General features: G+C 48.1%; 1 protein-coding gene across 1 annotated transcript in view; it reads left to right on the top strand.

Moving 5' to 3' along the window:
• MYT1 (myelin transcription factor 1) overlaps positions 1 to 14,681 on the top strand; it is a 62,079-nt gene extending 47,398 nt beyond the window's left edge. The window contains exons 16-22 of the mRNA XM_085314274.1: positions 5,645 to 5,707; positions 6,259 to 6,342; positions 11,243 to 11,464; positions 12,062 to 12,153; positions 12,705 to 12,808; positions 12,910 to 13,053; positions 14,541 to 14,681. Coding sequence (XP_085170400.1) covers positions 5,645 to 5,707; positions 6,259 to 6,342; positions 11,243 to 11,464; positions 12,062 to 12,153; positions 12,705 to 12,808; positions 12,910 to 13,053; positions 14,541 to 14,681 — 850 coding nt within the window. The remainder of the gene's footprint in view (positions 1 to 5,644; positions 5,708 to 6,258; positions 6,343 to 11,242; positions 11,465 to 12,061; positions 12,154 to 12,704; positions 12,809 to 12,909; positions 13,054 to 14,540) is intronic.
• Positions 14,682 to 15,626: the final 945 nt, after the last annotated feature.

Raw genomic sequence — 15,626 nt, 5'->3', positions numbered from 1 at the left:
TTCTCTCTTCCCCTCCCTGCCCCCCCTCTCCTCATGCTGTGCTTTTGCTTTTTCACCCCTTCCCCTCTCCATTCAAAAAGATGATCAAAATCCGCCGGCGATGAGTTCTGGTGGAGAGTCCGGTCTCCCACTGTCACGCTGGGAAGAGGCTCGCGGGCAAATACGAGTGCTTGGGAAGGCTCGTTTTGGGGACAGGGCTCACAGAGCTAGTCAGAATTGACCTGAACTCCTGGCAGGCTTTCTTGGGGGCACTACAGAAATATGCTATTTTCTTTTCCATTTGGAGTCTTTTCCCAAGCTCTTGCTACCTAGTTTGTGACATAACCCTTTTCATTCAACGTTTTTGTGTGGCCATCAAATAATACAAAACCCAGAGAAAGGCACACGCTTTATTATTGCATAGAGGCACAGCTGGGAAAATACCACCAGGACACAGCAGAAAGAAGCCAACTCTTTTGGAGAACCTGGTATGCTAATTATATGCTAAATTTTAGGGGCTGTTCAGGATCCAGTGACAGAGATTTCTATTCATTTCAATAGGAGTTTGATTTGCGGGGGAATGAAAGCGAGAGAAAGAGCAAACAATGATCCGCGGGGCCGGATCCTCAGCAGCTGCAAACAGGCACGTTTGAGTCCGAGTCAATTAACCRGCGCTACGCGGCTCGGAGGCGCTCGCGGCTTCTTTGTTTCCATCTCCGCTCCCGAACGGGGGAATCCGGTCTCAAAACTTTCATTCAAATCTGCTCCTCTGAATCGCGTTTGCAGCTTTGCTGACTTCTTCCCAAAGCCGCCTCGTTTTCAGTAGCGGATTTATTCCTCGCGAGAGAATTTCCCCAATGTTCTCTTATGTGCCTTCCCCTAAGGAAAGACTTAGTAGATATTGTATTTAAAATAGGTGGAGACACTTAGCAGGGATACTTCTCCACTCAAAACCCAACCCAAATCTTTAGGGAGAGCTAGTTGTGAATTTGTTTGCAACATCTCCTCCACGGAGCCAGCCTGTCTTTCAGGGCTGATTCTCCTCTTAGCTTCTTGCTTTGCTGAATCCAATTTTAGGATTATTTGGACGCTAAGTTATTCATAACCATACGTACAACTGAAGAGGCCTCTACTGAGAATAAAACCTCGTAGGGGGGCTTTGCATTGCAAAGGCTTATCATAAAAAGCTGTATGTCCTAAGGAGAGGAAAGGGAGGGAGGAGGAGAGGAAGATGAAGGGATTTGCCTGAGTGTGTCCGTGGAGAAGCTCAGACTCCAGCCTGCATCTCCAGTCTCCCACCGCCAACCCACAAAGAGCTGCAGGAGGGCAACTGAGTCCCTTCATGCGAGAAAAACTGCGTTTCGGAGATGCATTTCTTTGGGGGCTGAAATTGTGCTGGCGCACACATACTCTGAGCCCTCTTTCTCTCCTCCCAACCGCAGGAAATACTGCTCCCTCGAAGGGTGAATATTGAACCTTCGCCCCTCCTGCGATACCACAGCTGCCTTCGCAGGAGCAGCTGGCGCTGGCTGAGGCACAAGCTTAAGCAAAACCGTGCTGACGAGTAGCGTATGGGAAGAATGTTTGCAGAAAACAGAGATGCAACTGGCCATGCTTGGAGCTGTGCTAAGGATAAATTGTAGCATCAGCCTCTTTGCTCAGTGGAGGGGGGTCAGAAAGCCCCCAGGGTCCTCAGGACGGTCCAGAGGCCACGCGCCCCCGGCACTGCTCTGCCGCTCCACCGCTGCTGCGGGTGGCCGTGCCAGGAAGCCCGCTCCGTACCRCAGAGGAACAAAAGGAAGTTGGATTAGTCGATATTAATAGCATATTCCGGTGGACAGAAAGGACATGCATGATTAGTGCTAAGTATACTTAATGTGCATTATAGCCAATATATATTTTAAAAGCACCTCTTAAGAGAGAGCTTTGCTGAACTGGTGTTTCTCCAGCAGCCTGAAGAATAGCCAAGTGATCATACAATTAGTACTAAAGATATTAAAAGCTGTCAGCCGCAGTGTCCATTTTCAGTACGGGTCAGGAGAAAAAAYAGAGTTATTTCTGAGACAGAGTCACTCAGCGTGTTTGATGTTCAGGGCATCCAAACCTGACAGGTTCCCCTGAAGTCTTCAGGCATTTGATGTTAGCACTATTTATCAAAATCATATATCGAATTGGAGAATTGTGGACAAAACAAAGCTTTTTAATTCTATTTCCCAAATATTGTTTTGTTTTTATATCCTGGTAAGGATGACAGYATAGTTAGAGAGGAAGGGAATAGGATTCAGAGATCTTGCAGACACCGTAGTCATATCTTTTCCACAACTTCAGATAAGGCTATGTCAGCATTTCTATTATAAATCCTATTTCAGGGGTTAATATCCCTGATATAAAAAAAATAGCTCCAGGCTAGAACATCCAATAAAATGTCTCTGTCAGAATGATTTGTCTCCAGATAATTAAAAATAAAAATCAAATCACTTCTTTCACCTCTTTAAAAGTACTGAAAGGCAAAAGGAATTAGATGTTAGTGTTTTCGTAGTTTCATCCCATCCCCGAAGCTACAACAAAGCAATAGTTTTGCTTGCTAATTTAGCAGTGTATAACAGCCAAATGCCACAAACACACAGGAGTCTCCTAAACCTGTATTTTCTAAACGATACAGAGGATTTGCACCTCATCAGCGTTCTGCTAGATCTGTCTCTGCCGTGGCCCATCACACTGCTGCATTTCAGTTCATCTCTGACTCTGCTGGACCTGTGCATTTGCTCCCCTGGGACTGGGCAGGCTGAGCGTTGCTCCTTCCTCAGTCTCCCAGGCGTCTTTTGGGGACCAGCATGTGTCCCTGCTGTCCCATCCTGTGGGCTCTTTCTGCCCTCCCCTGAGCTGGTCCTCAGTTATTAGCTGCATCCCTTCCCGGAGGAGCTGTTGCAGGAGGTTCAGATTTACCTCTCCCCTCTGTTAGGGACATGTGATGACTCCTGAACATGGTTTTCATGATTGCTTAGGTTCACATGTTTTGTAACATCTCCAAAAAATCGTTCAGTCTTTGCTTTATCTAGCAAGAAAGAGGAAGAAAGACAAAATGGCAAAGTATCTCATCTATTTCAATTCCTTATTTTTGATCAAACTTTCCTTTAAGTTTTGAGAAGAGTTCTCCAAAGAGCTCAGGATCCCTCTGCCCCAAATATGCTTTCTTTTCTGATTTATGGACTCCCTCCCATTTGTCCAGCTGGTTTCCTTCTGTTACCACCATCCTGTGGTGAAAACCAAGCCCTTTCCCTCTCTTTTGGCAGGGGCTTTCCTGATCAATCCTGACAAATGACCAGAGTCTCTCCGGTAGCAATCCAACTCCAGGGTTTTCCTGCTGGAAAACTGGTTTGCGCTGCCCARTGTGCTATCATCTTAGCCAAAGATGCTCATCTGAATGGATGATCTGCAGCGTTAAATGAACCTTGACACTCTAGGTCAGGCACCAGATTTTTTCTGAGTGTGGGAAAATTTGCATATTGCTTTCCCCGAATATGCTGGCCGCGGAGGCTGCACGCACATCTGCTACACGGTTGCCTATCAGTTTACTGAGGTGTCCTGGAGATACTGGGCTTTTAAACAACGATCCCTGTTCTGCTGCAGCCAACCAACCAACGGTATCAAGCACTAGTGGCTTTAAAAACGGGGATTGAGAAAGTAGAGGCACAGCAAAATTCCCCCGGGAAGGCAATCYGCAGCTTGCAGCTGGGCTGGACTGGGCACGTGGAGCGGCCACGGTCGTGCCGATGCGATCGCGGTGCGGCCCGGTGAAGCTCCGCTCAGGGAGCTGTGCGGTGTCTCACGTTCAGCACCCATAAAAACCGACCCTCTCCCACTCRTCCTACCGAGGCAGCGTGGATTTTTCCCTCCCTGGATCCTAAACACTTGACTCAAAACAACGCTAGCTAATTGGCAGGCTGGCATGCACATCCCCGCCTGGGACTACTCGCCTCTTTTCCTTGTCCCCATGACAACTTTTATGTCTGCATGTCACCTACAGCATTCGGAGCAGATCTTTATGCTCGTCGTACTTCATATTCCGTCACCTTTCCCACTGCTGTGGCCTTAATGATGCAGCACTTAACTCGCACCATTATCTTCTTTCTTGCTTGAAAATGTTTGGAGCCTGTGCGAGCTTTTGTGCTGTTTTATGTGATCACAGAAGTGTTCTTCTGTGCTTTAATTTCATTCATGTCTTCGAGCGCTGGATGCTTACCTTCAAACCCATGATCACAAATGTATCTTCAAAGATTCCTTTGTAACGGGAAGAGGCTGAGGAGGGCGGGGGAGATTTTTCACTGAAACATRAAAACTCCTGGTACATTATGTGAAAGGACCTGGTGACTTCCAACCTAGAGCCTTGTGGGAAGTGGTTTTCTCCCCCCATGGAGAAACACTCGGGTCTCTTATCCACAGTATTGAAGACCTCAGCAGACCGAGATTAACTGAAATACCATTTGGCTGAGATCCTTTCAGCCTAGGGAGGAGCCATGGCACAACCAGCCAGGGCACAGGGGTCCTGTTCTGCCACTGACCTACTCTGTAACCTGTGGCAAGTTGCTTCTCTGCTCTTTGTAAAAGCCAGTCCCCTTCTTGTCTGCACTAACAGAAAGCTTTGCATGTTCTGACCTTCTAGAGGAATTGCTGAAAAGACATAGCAATTTCTTTGCACTCACGAGCGCTTGCTGTGCTCTGACTATTTCTGTACCTGCTCTGCTGCAAATAGATGGGCTCAGTCCCTCAGGCTGCCTGTCTCCACACCGTGCATCCTCCTGGCACTTCTGAGATAGCCATGTCTTGGTTGCCTACTTCTCTTCCCTGCTCGCTTCATATTTCCCAGAGCTTTTTTAGTCCGTACTCACTGGCTTTTGGGGATCCTTCCTAGAGCGGTGCATGTCGCCTGGAGAGCATAACTCATTGACCCCATCCAAGAGCTTTTCTTTTGACTCCTTTTTTTCCTCTCATCCTCATCATCCTCTCATCACTGGCTATTAGAGGAAGCAGCTGGTTTGGGACCCTCCTGCAACYGGGATGGTGTGTTTGTCCTCAGTGAATTCAGCCTCCCACCATGGTAGACAGATCTGAGCTAAAAACTTCTGATGGGCTTCTTTGGCCTTGGCCTAGGTGATCCCAGGAGGAGAAAGCTGGATGGACCAGTTCTCCGAGGCTGCAGGGTATTTTTCTGATTTTTTTTTGTCTACACTCTCATGCAGTCAAGTGGTAACTGCTCACTCCTTACACTTTTCTCAGGAAAACGGACACTGTCTGGGACATCTTCTTCTGGCTCCTTTCTTTGCATCCTGGGAGCCATCCCTGCAGTGAGCCTGGGAGCGGTGGTRCTCAGGTGCCGTCGGGCCCCGGGCTCTCTGCTCTCGGGGAGCTGCCCGGGGCCGTGCTCCGGGACACCCCGTCTCCTCCCGCTGCCGGCACCGACCTCTCGCAGCACAACGACTTTTGTACTGTGGGCATTACGGGCTGGACGTTATTCTTACAGAATATTGTGGCGAGGGAGAGGGGACTATAAGAAAGAAGCTTTTGTGTTGCTGATCCCTAGATTTTTCTTTGAAATAAGCTATCCTAGTGCTCCRATCCACCATATTCATCCCCGGGCTAATCGGAGCCTCCCTTTCTTCTGCAGGTGCCCTACTCCTGGTTGTGATGGTTCTGGTCACATAACAGGAAATTATGCATCGCATAGAAGGTAAGATCTTCCTTTAAATTATTTTTTTCCATAGCCTCTTTCTATTTTTTTTTTCTCTGCAGTGGGCAGAGTTGTAAAGTTCTGAATAAAACATTAATGTTACTGACAACCGAAGCCTATTTTCATCTCTTTAATCTGACTTTTTTTTTGATGTTTTCAGCATCTGATTAGAAGCTCCCTTCAGTAGAATAAAAGACAAAGGGTCAGATTTTAGCTGATGCAACGTTCCTGTTAATAATGCTACCTATTTATGACTTCTATTATCACTTTAGAACATTAATAGAGGAGATCTAAGCCTTCGGTTTCAACAATTCCATTAAACATCACAGGCTGTTAGCAGATATCTTCTTATCTAGACACCATTAATTACTGTCCATCTCGCTCAAATATGGYTTTTTTTTCCTCCTGACTTCTCCTCGTGATGTGAAGCTGCAAAACGAGCGAGATCAAAACATTGTGCTAAATTCAAGGGAAAGATGACTGGAGCGGGGGAATATAAAATGCAGTAATTCTGCCAGTGAGACAGCCCTTTCTTCTCTTTTTAAACACAGTCTGTCAGGCTGCCCTCGTGCCAAGAAAAGCGGAATCAAGATAACCCCGACAAAAGATGATAAAGAAGACCCCGAGCTGATGAAGTAAGTCTGGAGAAAAGCCTCCGAGCGGATCTGTCAGCAGATCGGTTTCAGGCCGCGCGGATGTGCGCGTGCGAGCAGCTTCCCGAGGTGCAGCCCGGAGCTCCGTGCCCCGGGAGCCGAGCGGGGGCCCGAGCCGGCGGCGCAGCCCAGCGCCGCGTTGCAGAGCTCGATGGGTCGCGCGAGGCTGGGGCGAGCGCTGCCACGGCTTGTCCCGCCTCATTCCGACGCGTCCTCCCCCCCCCCCCCGACGTCCAAAGCGCTGCTGCAATTTGCGTTGGAAAATCGTGGAGGCGGAGGGAAGGTGGCAGTGTGTTTTTATTTGTTGTCCAGGTGTGAAGCGCGAGCGCAGACGGTTCCGCTCCTGTCTGTGCTTTAAATAATTCATGCCAAAAATCAGTACTGTTGTAAATGAGGGGTGAAAACGRGTGAGTTGCTGCAGGTTTTGCAGGATGGCAACAGGCAGGTTAGGGGTGCTGATGGGTTCACTTAACTCCCAGGAACAGGGGAGAAATGGAAAAATATCCAGCACTGAGTAGGGGCAGGATCTGGTTAGGCTGAATAAGATGCGTTTTGAAGTCTTTTCCACAGCTGAGTATTCAAAGGGGAAAACTGCAAAAGCTCTTTCCTGCTGCCTCTGGCTGAATTTTTCAAAAAAGCTAAAGGGTTTTGTCCTACGGGGAGCAAAGATTTTAAACCCTTAGTTTGCTTCAAGAGGTTTCCTCTTCTGTGAAACCCACTGTCCTGACTTCTTGCAAGTTGGAGACGTGGCGACTCCGTGTTTGGGGCCGGACGCGGGGTCTAGGTCTCTGCCTCGAGGTCGAAGCCTTTGCTGGAGGGCAGGAGCAGCCCTGGCTCCAGAATGCAGTTTTTGATTAAAGCAGGTTAACCCCAGCCTTTCGGGAACCCATCCACTAATCCAGCAAGTGCAGATGGAAGAGGGGTGAAAAGAAACATRGCAAAACTTATCATCCGCCTCCAGGATTTCCTGGATATGCTGGAACGGCCCAGGAGAGCCAGCGCTTGCAGCCAAACCCCTTCGCCAAGGCAGGCTGCCCCCCAGAGCGTGCCTTTTTTAGCTCCTCCTTTCCTGAAGCAAACTTCATCCTTGCAAAACAGCRAAGGTGAACACTTTGCACCTCTGGGTACCAAATTCTGCCTTGGATCAGACGGATTAATTAGCTGTTTGCGCTTCCCACTCTTCTGCAGGTGCAGGGATRGGGGGGTGCGTAACGAGCCCAAAGCGCTGTGCAATCGTACACCCTGGTGTCTGCTGGAACAGGGATGCAGTAGCGGGTAGRAAGGACATTTAAGAAACCAATGATATTTGAGCCATCTGCTCTGTTCTCAGTCTTCAGTCTACAGGAAGGAAAGCCTCCAAGTTAAATGAGCTGTGTGATAATTAGCGGGAGTTAGCRGAGTTTATTAAAAATTAAGCAACATACTTGAGAATCTACAGGAGAGAAAAAAAGAAAAAAAAAGGGGGGTTTTGACTCTGAAGTCCTAAATTGCCAGTGCAGGAGTTGTGCAGTTGTAATGCTGCCCCRTTAACCAGTGGCAAATCAAAGGTGCTGCCAGAGCGTTCGTGGGTTTCCTCATCCGTGCTTGCCCCGTTCGGCCCCGGGCTGCGAGCACCCTCCGGGCTGCCGGGTAGCCGGCCGGGGCCGGGCCAGGGAGGTGCCAAGCAGCTCTCCCAGGTGCCGTTTCACTGCAAAGGGGCCGTTTCTCACTGCGAAGCAGAAAGGGCCCCTTGCATGGCCGTTGCATCACGATGCAGCCGCTGCTTGCGTAGGAAGGAGGGACGAGCTGTAAGCGCAGCAGGGGGGACGCAGAGAGTCTCCAGCAGGACTGAGGCCCCCCCTTGGCCTGGGCAGCAATGCCCCGCGCTCCGTTATTCACAGGATGAGCAAAGACGGGCAAAAAGACCAGCGTGATGCAACGATGCCGTTGTCGCCCCGTCCCCTGGAAAGCTAGCGTTCAGTCTCCTGCCACAAGGCACGCTCCAGCGGAGGTCCCTGCAGGTTCGCATTGAGGAGGCTTATCCCTAATTCCACTGCTCCGTCCGCGGACCGAAAGCCACTTGGAGCGTGTCCGAGCTTTGCACGTTGCCACTGAGGAGAAAGTAATTTAGTCCCTGTAGTTTTGCTGCTCATCCTTCAAGTAATTTGCTGCAGATGTGATTGAGCAGATCACCTCAACCTTCAGCCTAGCCTTGGCGTCAGACGAGAACATCCAGGGCTGCCTAATTGATCAAGCGCTGCTAGTGCTTCCGTTAAATAATAATAATAAAAAAAATGTAAAAAAAGTCCAAGCCAGCTGTTTTGCACAATAAGGCTCTGGTTTATTTTTTTTATCAATAAAAGTGTAATGAAAGTTAAATTAACAGTGTAAAATATGTAATGGTTGGGCCATAACAGCGCACGCTAAATGCTGGGGCTTGTCTCTTTCCTCGCTCTCTCTCTCTTTTTTTTTTCCCTCTCTTTTTCCTCCTGAGGATTCAGTAATTTGCTCGTGATCATATAAAAGCAATGATGTTATGAATTTACCGAGGATCCTGCTGGCAGGGATATTATAAGTGAATTGTGCTGCATTTGCAGCTGATTAAAATCGAGATCAGCATTTTTCAAATTATCTTGGGAAAATAGCGGGGGCAGAGCTCCCCCCTGCAGCTGCCAGCTCCCCGCGGTCCGCCGGGTAAACGGCCCGGGCGCTCGTYCCGGTGGCGCAACGCGGCTTGCGACTTTCAGGAACGGCTCAGTGGGCGTTTCGCTAGGAAAACTCCAAGTCCCTGATTACTTTCACGTAGAGGACAAGAGGGTTATTTTTGCTGTTTCTTGCCTACTTTGTTTTTTTATTATTTTATTTTCCCTTTTATAGGTAGCCTCCCTTGAGTAATAAAATTTTAACTGTATTTATAATTGACTAGCGTCTTTAAACAAACGCGAACCACAGCAGAAGCCTCAGCAGATGCGCCGGGCTTCGGGGAACGGCGGAGTTTGGTTTGGATGCCACCAGGCAGAGGGGCTGCGCGCGGCCAGGGCAGCGGGTCCCTTCGCCGCGGCTCTCGGCCGCCCGGCCGCCCACCCGAGTCGCGCCCGCTCCTCCCTCACCCCTCTCGAACCTCCCAAACGCTCCCTCCCGCGGCACGGAGACGCTCCTCGGTCCGGAGGGTGGAAGAGGGGCTGTGTGCGGGGCGGCGTTGTGATCGCGTGGATGACGCTGTGGTTTAGGGCGATAACGCGCTAGCGCCCGCTGGTTTGGTGCAAGCGATTTGGCCTTGGGGTTGCATCAGGAGCCCCGYGCGAGGCAGCCCCGTTTGCAGTCTTTGCCTTTGATGGTGCAATCAAAATACAGGGATTTTTTTTTTTAAAGATGCTTTTGTGACCTGCTTTTCAGTTGTTCTGCTGCAAGTACGAGAATGATGTGACCTCCATCGTGTCTTTTCCTTTTTGGGGGGTTTGTGCTGGTTCTCTTTGGTTCTTTCAAGGGCCAGTCATAACTTTTAATTTCCTGTCTGCCTACCRTACCCGTTGTTGTAAAAGCAGTGCTCTGAAGGGATTCTTCCATTACATGTTTGGTAGAAGTAACTCAATATTTCCACTCCTCCCTTCTGGTGCCGGACTTAGAAAGCACCTCACCTTCTACACCAACCCCTCCTGCAGCTCCTGCTCCCCCAGCACCAGTGGGGTCGTAGTGAGGGCTTTCCTTCTGACCTGGTCCCGCTCTTCCACCCTCCTTCCCTACTCAGCTCAAGATGAACCTCCAACTATGAGAAAAGCTCTCAATTTGRTATCAGTGCAGTTAATCTTTAGCTACTAGAATAACATAAAGTTCACTCTGAGTCATGCAGTGCATCGTCTCTAAATGAAGACCGTGTGGGTTTGCTCATGAAAGGTGTTTGGCCAAAAATACCATGAGTATAGGCTGCGGGTCTCAGGTCTGTTGGTCTCTCCTATTCTTACATCGCCTTGCTTTGAGCCTCTGACTGCCTGTTGCCGTCCTTGCAAGGCTTTCCCTYCAGGCTCCGTTATTTATACCCAGAGCAGGACCCACCTCCTCCTCTCGCTCTCTGTACCCTTACCGACAAAAAGATCCGGTATAATTAGGTGGCTGCTTGTTCGGCTCTTACGTGGCAGTGAGTTGCTGTGCACGGCCACGTGTCCAAATCCCAGCTTAGCTCTTGTGCTCTGTGCCAAGACGGCGTTCGGAAGGCTGCTGCGTGCAGCTCGGGAAACTGCTGGCTATTTCGGGACCAGTCCGCAGAAGTCTGTAAAGCCCTAATGCTAAAAGCATTCAAGCTTTGACTCAGAAAAGCACCTGCACCCAGTTAGTATATGGAATAAGCTCTAAAAGCCCTGTCCAGTAAGCACTAAAAGCCCTGTCCAGAGACTTATGTCCTGGATGCAATATTTTGGATGGGATCTCAGCTTCTGTTTCTTTATTTATTTGCTCAGAAGAAGCTTTCCAGCCCAGAGGATTATGGGGGGRAAAAAAAAAGTGAAGCTCTGCGTAAGGGAACCTAAGAGCAATTGCTCTTAGGTTATTAATCAGGTAATTATTGCCAGTATTTGAAAACATGCTAGTTGGAGGTATTTTTCTGATGCGTCTCCAATAGTTGTCAAGTTAGAGGACATCAATACCTCCCTCTGGACCACCTTCCTTTAGTGTGTGGAGTCTTAAAGCACGTGGAAGGACAGATGCTCAGCTGATGTGGAAGGGCCATGGAGCTGTGACTGTTCACACCAACTAAGCTTCTCCCACAGRAAGGCCAGTTGAAAAACCCAAATATTGAGGCTCACTTCTAAGGCTTCCTTGTTTCTGCTCATCCCTAATTTCTTTTTTACGCTTCCTTACGTCCCTCTTTGTTCTCATCCTGTAATTTATGGTAATTCTCTGTGCCTAGGTGTCCGGTTCCTGGCTGTGTTGGGCTTGGCCAYATTAGTGGCAAATATGCCTCTCATCGGAGCGCGTCAGGGTGCCCTCTTGCARCTCGCCGGCAGAAAGAAGGATCGCTCAACGGCTCCTCATTTTCCTGGAAGTCGTTGAAGAACGAAGGCCCGACCTGCCCTACTCCAGGCTGTGATGGCTCAGGGCAYGCCAATGGGAGCTTCCTCACTCACAGAAGGTAAAGAATAAGGTTCAAACCACCTGGAGCATGACTACATTGCCATGGCAACTTGGCAGGGTTTTTTTGGACTAGCCTACCTGCTTTAACACCATCCGCATCTTCAGGAATAYGAAAGGCGTGATAATTGCTGCTTTTGATGCTACGCTCAGCCAGGCTACTACAAGCTTGGAGTTTTCTGCACAGAGAAAGCGCATAGACTTTCCCACTTCGAAATGGTGAGATGTGAACTAGGCAAAATCATGAAAAGTGATAATTTAATGTTCTTCTATTAGCATGCCAGAGCAGGACTTTGGCACCCAGAACAAAGGTTTGGCACCCAAAGCAGCCAGATTCGTTTCACTTTCCTAGGCTGTCATGTCCTCTCTTCTAGGAAACATTGCATTTTTTAATCTTAGCTGAGAGAAAATTGCTCTTGCTTTATAAATGAGGACTTTTGGGGCATTATTCATAAAGCAATTTCCTCTGCACCATAAAAAGCTTTTAGAAGAACTGTCTCACAGCATGAACTCCACCAAATGGTACGAACTCTTGTTGGGAACATAAGCACCTATAAATACCGAGAGTTTATGAAACCCATTTTTACTTGCTTTTCAGTTTGTCAGGGTGCCCAAGAGCTACTTTCGCTGGGAAGAAAGGAAAACTCTCAGGGGATGAAATTCTCAACACGAAATTCAAGACCAGCGATGGTAAGGGTTTTCACTCCTTTTATCTTACAGATGTAGCAGGAAGTGGAATATTTATTATATATTTTATCTAGAATGTGTTATCACAGAAACCAAATGGATCAGATATTCTTGTCCTTGATTTAAATGAGGAAGGAAGTAGTTATGTTTAAGCTGCCAYTGGATACCCAGAAACACACCTGAAGCCCATTCTTGCCTCCTTGTCTAGACTGGGTCACACTTTCTCCTAGTTGACATCCCTGGAAATACTTATACGAATGAGGGTAACAGCATCAGGTGACCGAGACAGACACAGAAATGTTCAATAAATTTGACTACTTCCTCATGTGCCAATTAACTTTCCATTAATTATCAACCTTTCTCACCGAGATGTGAGCTCAGAGACTCGGCGGACGCCTAATAGAAGCGTAGCCATGTAATATCCATGCATGCTTACCCACCACCGTGCCCGGCTGCACGTGCTTTGCGGGGCTGAARAGGGCAAGTTCGTATTTTTGGAAGTAAATGTGAATGTGAGAGYGTTAGCTGACTGCCTGCGACTTTCCCCCCTGCAGTTCTGGAGAACGACGAGGAGATCAAGCAGCTGAACAAGGAGATCAGTGAGCTGAACGAGTCCAACTCGGAGATGGAAGCAGCCATGGTGAAGCTGCAGTCGCAGGTGTGTGTGCGGGGACACGCGGAGGTGCCGGGCTCGCTGCGGCGCAGCCCCGGGCGCTCCCGACCGCGGCGCGTAACTCTCCGGGGCTCCTTGCTCTGCAGATATCCACCATGGAAAAGAACCTGAAGAACATTGAGGAGGAAAAYAAAATCATCGAGGAGCAAAACGAAGCCCTGTTCTTGGAGCTCTCAGGGTTGAGCCAGGCTCTAATCCAAAGTCTTGCCAATATCCGCCTTCCACACATGGTAAGACACCGTTGCAGCTCTGGCTTCTCGGCGGCGCGATCGAGGGAGCCGGGTGACGTCCAGTTTCACCGTAAGGCTCACGTACAATTAAAGAGTGGGCGAAATTCTCGTTATGCGCCTAGCTCGCTTTTAGAGAAGATCAGTACTTTGGCCGTGTCTCTGAAGCTTGCATTGTGTCTCCCCTTTGCTGTCGTTTTCTGCCGCTCTCCCTTTGTATCTATTGTTCTGTCTCATTACATCCGGGAGCATTATCACAAAATAGGAAACTTTATCAAGGGCACCCAGCGCCTTTTAGGCTAAGACAGCACAAGCAGAGATCAGGAGGGATTGGGTTTCAACGTCAGAAAGATCTTACAGCTCCTATTATAATGCAGGTAGTTTCAATTCAGTTTTGAATAGCTGGCAGCCAAAGAATAGCATTCTTAAAGAGAATGTATTTTGTTTAATTTAACAAGGTCTAACAGCCCACAGCATGTTACCATAGAGTTACTGCAAAATGAAAAGACTCCATTAAAATACTAAAACCACAAAAGGCTATTAATTACCTTCTCTCTGTTCCCAGGAATGTAATTACTGTTGTCAAAAACAGGTGTGTGCACGGGGGTCTGTGTGCTGTTGTGGAAGCTGTCCTCTTATAAATAATAAAGACCGTCAGGATGATCAGAGAAATGAGCTTTTGATTTATTTTCCTGCCATCATTTTTTGGGAATCCTTTTCATTGGGGTTTGCATTTAAATTCAGGCTTGTTGGAGACAAGCTGTTCTCCAGCAGAGCATTTTTGGATGGTATTCACCCAGCTGCCTAACTGGCAGAAAACCACTCACTGAGTGCTTTTCTGTAAAGCATTTGACACATAAAGGTCAAATAAACTGTTCAGCAAATATTTTTTCAAGGTTTCAGGCAACTCCAATTAAATAATGCCCATGAGATGTGTGTGCTCATTTTATTCCTGTTCTTTTTCTTCCTCGCTCTCTTTCTTTTTCCCCCATGTCCTCCGAGTTAGCTATTTGCAAGGTTTCCACGATGCCCCTCCGAAGCACCCGCTGCACTGCAGCAGCGCCCTGGGCTGGGCAGAGCACAGCACCGAGGTGACTGAGTGCCTGTCCTCGCTTTGCCTTTGACTCCCAGCACGTTGCCTCAGCAGTCCATGCCTCCTCTCTTCCTCCGGGCTTTCATTTCCCTGGCTTAATTCAGCCTCAAGCCTGTCAAACTGTCTGCATGCGCTTAACCTGATGCTCTGTTAATAGTTCCATCAGACCACGGCACAAAACCAAGCACCCGCATGAAATCTTGCTGGATCAGGAACCAGACACCAAGATTGTGAGGAATAACCTCACTGAATGTGTACAGTGCCTTGCACTAAAAGGCTCTGACGTTGAAACCTTTAGATGTTGCTCTACACCCAAGCAATTAGTTGCAGAGCRGCATCTCAGCCTCTTCCTGCGAGGACTAATGACACCACTTCTGCTTTGCTGTGTTGGTTGCAGGAGCCGATTAGCGAGCAGAACTTTGAGGCGTACGTGAACACGCTGACGGACATGTACACCAACCAGGAGTGCTACCAGAACCCCGAGAACAAGGACCTGCTGGAGAGCATCAAGCAAGCCGTGAAGGGTATCCAGGTTTAGTGCCGTGGGACGTAGCCGAGTGAGCGAACGAACTGTAAGAGGGAACTTTCACTCCAAGTATTCAGGTTTACAAGTTAGAAAACTTGTTTAATGAATGACAAAAAAAGGACCAAAATGTAACCAAGAGGCCATTTATGAGACGTGGAACTGATCGAACTCAATGTTCTCGTTTACTTAACTTTGGACCTTCTTGAGAAAAGTGGGATTTTTCTACCTGGACCACGAGGTAGATCAGGATGGAAGGTTAAATACTCCAGTAGGCTGTGGGGCTGGGTAGCTGGTGAAGGGCAGGCATCTTTCATGAGTTGCCATGCTTTTGCAGAGTTGATCCACGGGTTAGAACGTTGCAAGAACAGGTTTTGTCTGATCCGAGACTAGCGTGTGACAGGCTTAAACCCTCATGCTGTCTATGGTCTTATGTCCAGATCACTTACTCACACGTGAATTATGTTATATGTTGCTATAAGTGCTGGAGCTGCAAGCTACCTGTAAATCTGAACCTGTGCTGGGCCTCCCAACCCCAAGGTGTTCAGATATCCACTGGGCATGGGAACTCGTAAGTATTATAAAGTAGCTTATTTTTATTTTCTGAAAGAAATCTGAAGAGCAGTTCTGGATCTCCAGTGGAAAGCGCAATGGAAAAAAGGTTCTCAGGGAAGCTTTTGGAGTTTGCAACTACAGTATTCCTTTGTCTGTCTTAAATATGAGAATAGCTATTATGAGTAGGCCAATACCAGATATTTCGTACGGAAGAATTCTAAATGTGTCATGGTCCAGTGCATATGATTTTTTGGAAGTCTATTTGATGACAGTTCTGGTTCTTTTCATTATTGTGATCATCCTAAGAGTGGCGCAGTACTGCCAGTCCAGCGATCATACGTTAATACCGGAGAACGTTTGAGATTGTGATGAACAAAAAAGAAAAAAAAAGAAAGAAAAAAGAAA

The sequence above is a fragment of the Rhea americana genome, unplaced genomic scaffold, assembly GCF_003343005.1.
Source record: "Rhea americana isolate MKP2758 unplaced genomic scaffold, rheAme1 scaffold_4, whole genome shotgun sequence".
Classification (NCBI taxonomy): domain Eukaryota; kingdom Metazoa; phylum Chordata; class Aves; order Rheiformes; family Rheidae; genus Rhea; species Rhea americana.
This window is presented reverse-complemented; position numbering and strand designations above follow the sequence as displayed.